The sequence below is a fragment of the Pseudonaja textilis genome, chromosome 2 (assembly GCF_049901715.1).
Source record: "Pseudonaja textilis isolate UNSWEBS1 chromosome 2, rPseTex1.2, whole genome shotgun sequence".
NCBI lineage: Eukaryota > Metazoa > Chordata > Lepidosauria > Squamata > Elapidae > Pseudonaja > Pseudonaja textilis.
In genome coordinates, this window is record NC_141991.1 from 54,704,400 (window position 1) to 54,713,494 (window position 9,095).

The 9,095-nt window shown below is 39.0% G+C and overlaps 1 protein-coding gene across 1 annotated transcript; it reads left to right on the forward strand.

The window, feature by feature from the left end:
* The first annotated feature begins 869 nt into the window (after nt 1-869).
* GP9 (glycoprotein IX platelet) lies at nt 870-7,921 on the forward strand. Its single transcript, XM_087923068.1, has 2 exons — nt 870-960; nt 5,283-7,921. Exon 2 carries the CDS (start codon nt 5,312-5,314, stop codon nt 5,909-5,911), a length of 600 nt encoding a protein of 199 aa, XP_087779194.1. The 5' UTR covers nt 870-960; nt 5,283-5,311; the 3' UTR covers nt 5,912-7,921.
* The last annotated feature ends 1,174 nt before the right edge of the window (nt 7,922-9,095 follow it).

Here is a 9,095-nt window from a genome sequence, read left to right on the forward strand (position 1 = left end):
TTCTCATCATGTGACATATTGCAACTTTGGTTCCCTTCACTAAACTGGGGGTGGGCGTGGCCAGCGCATGACACATCTGGCCCATGGGCTGCGAGTTCGACACCCCTGGCTTTGTGAGTTAAAGAATCATGGTTATGTGAGGATGATATATATAAAAATCTGAGGGAGAGGTGAGCTGGGCTGCAAGTTCCAAAATTTTGTATGATAATGGTAAAGCATGAAGACTTGGTGGCTGTTTATTAACCTAGTCAAAAGCAGTGGCATGGGAAAGGAGCCAAAAAAGTCAGCTGCATCAGTATGATTCTATTATGTGGCCCATGCATGTAACACATGTAAAAACAACAAGAGGGGTTTCAACTGCAGGATTGCAGATGCCATCCTGATTTTCTTGACCACCCTTGTGGATGCCCCTGCAAAGATAGGCAAATCTCATCCATTAAAAACCAATCTGTTTCAGACTAGGCCTCTGTTCACTTGTGCAATTCACTTATCTTGTTTTACAGCCAAATCCACTGGGCCCAAATATCACTCCTGTCATTCCTAATTCTCTCTGAAGCAGCATTCTATTGAGTGAGACCAGTGGTCCATGTAAACCAAGTTTGTTTCTATCCCTGCAGCCTCAATGTCTCATTATTAGACCGACGAACATTCATAAACCATCAATATGGGTAGAATACTTTGTTGGTGAGGAGTGCATAGAGCAAGGATGAGAGAGAAAGATGTGCATCCTTAAAGGAAGCTCTCCCTCCTCCCATCACCACAGGAAACATCCATCCTGCATCTGAATGGCCCTTGAGTTCAGGAGATAATGATGGAAACTTGTCTTCTGTGGAGAGCCCTTGCTAAACTCATTTCCTTCCTGACTTCATAAACCACTTGTTGCGTTTGCTCCATTTGTGCCAGTTAAGAAGCCTCAGTGGAAAGAACACAGCATCTATCTTAAAAAAACCAAAATAAAAGGTAAGAAATATGGTTGAATTCTCTTTTTGGCTTGCACCTTTCTTTTCCTTTTTTTTGCACCTTTTCTTTTCTTCTTTTACCTCGCTTATTTTTTATGTTAAACTACTGAAGGTAATCAGCAGCAGATCCATCTTTAAACAGCTGAAACCTGATTTCATGCCAGGGTTTCTTCTTGAATAAACACACCCACAAAAACAAATCACCTTTTTCCTACTGTAAATACTGTTCCTCTGAATGGACCACCATGCCTAAAAAGCAAGATGGCCTAGAGAGCCAGTGGAATGTACTGACCAAAGCAGCCTCTGGGTAGGATTTCCGGCCAGCAGGCCATCTTCATGCATCCACAAGAGTCAAGTTGGGGACAAGGCTAGTTGCAGTGTAAACAAGGATGATGGAGTTCTGAGTTGAAACCCCATTTACCCATGAAGTCATCCAGTCCTTTCCACTTCACAAAGCTACTGCAACTACATTATCTTGTCTGATCTTTTTGGCTGCCCTTTCTTCTTCACCAATTCTGTTTTTCCCTCTTCTGGCATCTTTTTGCTCCTCTGGTATCCTTATGCCAGTGTCCCACTGGGAAGACCAAGGGAAGCTGAGCAATGCATGTACGCAATTATTTAAAAAGTCCTGAAACTCCTTCCAAACTCCCATGAGGAATGGGAACTTGCATGCTATTCATCAAGCTGCCTTCTTGTAGCCCTTGTCTACATTCCCAAAACTTGTTAGTAGTTTTTGATCATCCATAAGTGGCTCAGCCCTGGCTTAGATAAGCAGATGGAAGCCCCTGTCCCCTGAAAATTAATGAAACCATCCTGCTTATTCATTCAACATCTCTGAATTTCAGTTAAATGTCTATGAGGCAACTGGCATCCCAGGTCTAAATATTTTACAAATGAAAATTGGTTTGCCATTACATTAACCATTTAAAATTAGCAGGTTAGTTGGTCTATATTCCAGATAAGAAAGTGACTAACAGTTTAATCCATTAAGGGCAAATGTGACTGACCTCAAGAGACTTAACTTCCAAATAAATGTGCAGAGGACTGCATTGGAAGTGCTGAGTAATCCTGCAATGCAGAGACACGGGTGTCTCAACTTTATATTCGGTGTTAATCATTTTAATAAATAGCACTTCATACTAAGATAAGGATTAAATATTCCCTTTGGGGAATCATTCATTTTACCCTGACTGATAAATGCATTCTGAGTACCATCTCTCTGTGCTTTAAAAAGTTCTGTACACTATACTGAAAGATTCTTAGGGACAATTTATATAATAAAATTGAATGTAGTAATAGGGTGTTATTGTACTTTAAATGACACATATAAGCCCTTGGTGATTTCTCCTAGGCAGTGGTGGGATCCAAAAGGTTTTACCACAGGTTTGGTGGGTGTAGGTTGGTGGGCGCGCTATGCACACGCCAAATGTGCACTTTGTGCAGGCACAGAGGCATTTGCGCAGGCGCAGAGGTGTTCCAACTCACCTCCTGCAAGCCTGCACTCTCCCAGTCGCTTCAGCAGCTGCCATGCAGCACTCTGCTGTGCGGAGCAAAGCAGCTGCGCTTCAAAAGCAGAGGATAAAGGTGAGTATGGGAGCCTGACGGGGTGGGTGAGCCCAACAGCAGAGTGACAGAGAGAACCAATTTCTGCTGCTCATCCCCACTACCACCACTGATCCTAGGCTTCATTAGAAGAAACAGTCTATCAGAATCTTTTTTTCTTCTCTAATTTGCACTTGTGAGATCAGTGGCACATCTAGCACATTTGACACATAGAATGGAACATTTTTAACACACACGCCCTTAATAATTGACAGGTAAAGTTGTTAAGGTGTTAGACTAGAAACCAGTAAACCATAAGTTTTAGACCTCTCTTAGGCACAAGCCTACCTGTGTGATCTTAGGTTAGTCATTTCTCTCAGCCCTAAGACAAAGGAACTGTCTCAAGCCATTTCCATTCTGCCTAATATGGATTCTCTATTTCTAGAAGATTTTAAGAAGAGGCTCTTGAAAACAGCTTAATTGGTTTTCTTGCACACTACAGGAGGTTGGATTATCTGAATCTTGTGATCTCTTCCAACTCCACAGTTCTGTGATTTTATGAATGATAAAGCTAATCAGAGTCACATGTTGAAATGGGTGGCTACAGAAATCAAATATTTTTTTTAAAAAAGTGAATGCACATCCAACATATACAAGAATAACTATCCGATTGGCTTTTATTTGTACTGCCTTAGAAAAGTTGGTCATTTACTTACCATTACAACTATTCAAAGACCCATTTAAAACATCAGATCACTGTCTATTTTATGTAGGGTGTCATTTCTTAAGAAAAAGAACACAAACATAAGAGGCATAGAACTCAAAGCCTCAAATGCCTATGCGTCAGTGGCTTATTTAGTACTTCATCTCAACTGAATGCATGCATTGACTCGATTGAAAAGCAAAGCTTTTATAACATAAGATTATGAATGATTTATCGATGTTTACTGTATAATGCACCCCCAACAATGCAAGCTGTAGTCTTCAGAAAATGAGCAGCTGAATGAGCCATCAAAGACAGAGCAGAAAAATAAGAGTGGGGGGAGAGAAGGAGGGAAGGGTAAAGGAGGGGGGAGAGATGTGATTTTAAAAGAGCTTAATTTTTAGTTGTGTGATCCTGTGTGTGAATATAGAAAACTACTGCCAGGTAGAAAAGTCCTCCTTATCACTTAGCAGTGGTGATTCCTTAGAGAGAGAGAGAGAGAGAGAGCTACCCTAATGTAGTGGGTGATCTGTATCAATTCTGAAAGCTAATGCGGTAAACTACTAAATGACTACTATGACAGGTTATCACTTAAAGCAATGTTTCATAGCCACAGCAACTTGAAGATGTATGAACCTGACTTCTGGGAGTTCAAGTCCACACATCTTAAAATTGCAGAGGTTGAGAAACATTGGCCTGAAGGAAGAAGTTAAAACAATATAGGCAACAAGGGCCTTATGACTCTCCAGAACCTCTTTAAGGCCTCCCCCAGAAATCATAGTCTCTGCAGAACTCCTCAGAATGGGTAGGCATGAAACATATTCAGTTTTTATACATTTCTGGAGTTGACTAAATTTGAATAGACCAGCCTTTCTTGATTATTTTGCCCTGGTGGAACCCTTGAAATAATGTTCAGGTCAGAGGTGGCATTCAGCAGGTTCTGACCAGTTCTGGAGAACCGGTAGTGGAAAGTTTGAGTAGTTCAGAGAACCGGCGAATACTATTTCTGACTGGAGATTTTACAGTATCCTTCCCCTGCCACGCCCACCAAGCCACACCCACAGAACCAGTAGTAAAAAATTTTGAATCCCACCACTAGTTCAGGTCCCAGGCAGGGATGGGATACGACAGTGTTAACTACCGGTTTGGGATTTATGAGCTTCTCTGCATGCTGTGAGCCACACATCTGTAAATCATCATCAGCATGCTGTGTGCAGAGACGCAGCTTTTGAAACAGCCCTCTTTTCCTGCTTTTTTAACTGCAGCTGTGGCTCATTCGGCAGCTGAAGTTGAAAAATCAGGAAATAAAGATCAGGTAAGAGCCCCAGTGGGTGGGTGGGCAAAAACATCAGCAGACGTCTGCTGCTCTTCAGAGCTACCAGTTCTACAGAGGTAGAAGAACCAGTAGAAACCCACCCCTGGTCCCAGGGAACCTTGGCTAAAAACAACAAAATGTACGAAAATTCCACAATACAACTCATTTCTAACCTACACAGTCCACATTTTACAATGTTTACAAAAACAGCAAACATGAATTGCAATGCATAAACATTCCTACCCCTGTGAATGCTAGCATTAGGTGGCATGCAAAGTTTTCTTTCTCAGTCACAATCTCTCATACAACCTCAACTGAGAAAGGCTGGAATTGGAATATGGGGTTAATGTATTCAAAGGCCAAATATTATTGTTGAAATAAAAAAGCATCAGCATCCAAAAATATGAATACTTATGGCTGTTAAGCAGGCTAATTGAGGTGAAAAGAGAAATCTAAACTAAGATGGAAGAAGGGAAAAGGGATCATCTAAGAGATATAACCAATGGAGAATCCATATTTGTTCTCCAGTCACTGTCTGATCATGACATTTTGGTGATCGGACTTCTTTCCATGTAGAAGACTTAGGAAGTCTAACTAAGAATATAAAATGGCTTTAACAAGGATTACCTTCTGGGCCCAAATTTAACCACACAGTTTGGGCAGCACCACTATCACCTCCTGATGTTTTTGGATATAACTCCAATCTTCTAGTTAAACAGGAGAGACATGTATTATGTTGTATATTTTTTTTATTGTTCCACAGCTACAAGCAACACAGCTACAATAATCTCAATGATCAAAGGGCTAATCATGTTGTTGTTCTTAAACACAACCCAAGCTTGGATCTGCACTCTCTGTCCTTGCAAGGCTCTTCATTCCTGGGGTTGGGCAGCAAACTGCAATTTGATGGAACTCAAGGAGATGCCCCACCTGAACTCGAGCATCAAAATTCTTCATCTGCAAAACAACAATTTGACTACTGTTCCTCTTGGTGCTCTGGATAGCTTGACCAACTTGGAGGAAATTAATTTTTCCAACAACCCTTGGCACTGTAACTGCTCTATTTTATATCTTAAGGAGTGGCTGGCAGACTTCAATAAAAGTTCTCTCGCAAAGGCTATCTGTGCAACTCCAGCTTCTCTAAATATGAAAGCCTTGAGCCAGCTGAAAGGGAATGAACTGGAGGGATGTAGGAAACCCCTGCCTATCAGTTGCCGTGATTTTTTTTTGAGGGACTTTGGTCTGATTATTTTGGCAATCATTGTCTTAATTTTAGCAGCATGTGTTTTGCAACGTTCAAAACAGTTAGTTTTCCAAGCCAGCAGAAAGCAGCATTCTTCTGAAGTTCCATTGCTATGGTTCCATGACCAGGAAAATCAGAAGTCCAAATGAAATGCTGCAATTGGCAATAAGATGTTGTAAGAATAAAACCACCCATCTAATATTGTATTTCTGTGAACTGAAAGTATCTATAGTCACAACTAAAGGCTTCTTTTGGTGAAGATATCACACTTTTTCACTCATTTCCATGTGTGAATGTCAATAATCCCTATCATTGATATTAAGCCAATAATTCTTGCAGATATATAAGTTGTTTTGCTATGTAATTGTACTATACTTGTTAATGCTCCAATATGCATAATTGAAATGTGTTTCCATGCATCACAGGTTCTGTTGCTATGGCACTCAGTCACTCAGCCATATAATCATTTACAAAGAGAATAAATAATCCTGATGTTATGCAAATTTTGTTCAGTGTGGTAGTAAAGCTTATTCTTTCATATAAAAATGGAGTTAGTCACATATTCACTGAATACCAGGACAGAGAATCTAGAGCTTTCCTCTCTTTTCATCAAAAAATAATTTGAATTAGAAAGCTATATTCTATAAAGTATGGTTTTGTTAGTAAAATATTTTATGGTCAGAATATTTAGGATTGGAAAATAGTTTATTTTTGTGGCATTGAAATCCCTATCCATTTAGAAATTGGAAGTTACCAATCCATTTACTGAAGGGATTACTACTACTACTACTACTACTACTACTACTACTACTACTACTATTATTATTATTATTATTATTATATGGGCACTCAATTATTCAGCAATTTGATGAGTGAGTTTGGTGCCTGTGTCACAAATACATCCATATTTCCTTCACAGGGTTCAACTTGGGCTTTTTGCCAAGCTCTGCTTTAGATGATTCTTTTAATGTGAAATTGCACTACTATATTCTAGATATCTACAGTATATGGGGGGAACAATGGTTTCCATTTATGATCTTTTTGTATTTTCCCATTATTTATTTCCCAATATCTATTTATTATTTATCATCTTGCTTGCTCTAAGAAGAATTAAGGGAGATAAAATGGACAAATTGCACAGTTTTCATATTGCTAATGAACGTCGAGAGCTATCTAGCATATGGAAGTATCAAGGACTTCAATTTGTTTCAAACAATTTTGGTCTTGATTGTATAGGCTGAGTAGTCCTAGTCCATAACTGGTGTGATGATCATTTCATAATAATGCACTGTCATGGCTTTTATTATTTAATAAGAACTATATCACTGAAAATTGTGTTGGATTTATTCATTTAAAATTTAAATGAAGCAAGTTGGTAGTTCACATTCCACTAATTCTAGTACAGAATTCCAAATTTCCAGTTTTTTTTAATTCCACAAATATACTTCAATAAATTATTGATGAGTTGTCAGTTATGCTCAGAAGACACCTGTCCTCATGATCTATATTCTATATGGATGATATCATGTCTGAATTTAAGGATGTTTCATCAAAAATCCATTTTTATGCTAGAGAAGTCATGCCAGAAATAAATGAATTTGCATGAAATTACAATTATCTAACTAGCATTGGATCAAAATTTCATTATTGTAACATATTGCAAATATGTAATTTAAGTTAAATTTAAATGAAACTGCCCTAAGCATGGCAAACCCCAGATTTATCAAGGATTATCATTATCTCCTTAAGCACTTTTACAAATGATAAAATGTTTTACTTAATTTATTTCATCAACCTGGACTTAATACTGCCATTTTTCTCATGGGTTATATGAGATATAAATCATGCAGTATATCAGTCCTTTCCAGCATGGCTCTCTACTGGTAAGAGGAATTACAATTGCCAGAATTCCCAAGCAAACATATCACTGTGTAAATGTTAGCTGTTTGCTCAGGGACTTATAGTCCCAACATATTTATAGAATCCCCAGTGGGGAAAGTTTATTATCCTCCTATATCACAGAAAGGGTCTGGTTTTGCAAATGTCAGAGATCTGCCCTCTCAGCAGCCATTGCAAGCCTAACTAATGATAAAGAATGGTAATACCACACCTGACTCTGCAACAAACCATGATTTTATTAAACTTGTATGTTAGCTGATTCCTAAGTAGCTCACAAAAGACAAAGAAATTACAATCAAATCAATAAAACATAAAGATAAAACAAGAAAAGCAAAACAAAGTGAAGGGTCTTACTCTTTCTTGCCATAGGCCGGGGTAAAAAGCCAGGTGTTGATGTTCTTCTAAACAACAACAGAAGAGTGGAGGTCGATCCAGGTCTCTGAGAGAACCTTGTCTCAAAGGGCAGGTGCTGCCTACAGAGAAGGCACCCTTCAGGAATCCCAATACTGTAATCAAAGGAACACAGTGCATGCCAACCCTGCCAGATCCAATTGGCTGCAGCAGATACAGAGGCAGGGGGTCCCTCAAGTAACCAAAGTCTATGCCATGTAGAACTTTACAGGTAATCAGCATCTTGAATCACACCAGAAAGCAAACCAGCAACCAGTGTAGCTCATGAAACAAAGGTGCTACATGGTCATATGGAACCATGCCCATGACTTGTGTAAAACTTCTGGGTGATCCTCAATGGCAGCTCCATGTAAATAGTGTTGCAGTAGACAAGATGCAGTACCACTAGGATATAAGTGGCTGTCTGAAGGGCTTCCTGACCTAGGAAAGTGTACAGTTGGCATACCAGATAAGAACTAAGCGAATTAGTCAAGGAAGTCTTAATCCAGAAATTCACAATGAAGGGGGAACTATTGCCCTTGAACTCTTGTGCTCCGCAGCTGTGTTTCAAGCCAGTATTAGGTCACTTATATTAATCAATAAATAACATGGGAAGAACAAATAGATAGTCAACAATTTTAGTTTTGGGATCATTCTTTTTTAAAAGGGAGGTCAACATTGTCCAAATTCATAAAAAGAAATGAAAAAGAGTAGAGAAATTAATAACTGGCTGTTCCACAAAGAAAACTGGCCTGGATTGGGGGATTTTCCCTATTGGAAACCCCGGGGTTGGACCCCTAAGTCTTCAAAAGCACAAGCAATCTCTTATGCTTTATAGAACAGTGTTCTTTGCTGAAAATATTATAATTTGCTATTTTATGATAACTGTCTGAAAAACCCCTAAGCAATGAAAACAAATCCTTCACTAATGATGTGCAAAGAAATGTAACTGCATTGTAAGCTTTGCATCATTTACAAATTAATGAGTTGCAGCTCCATTATGTGTGTGGTGTTTAAATTCCATCATTTTGCTGTTTAACTATA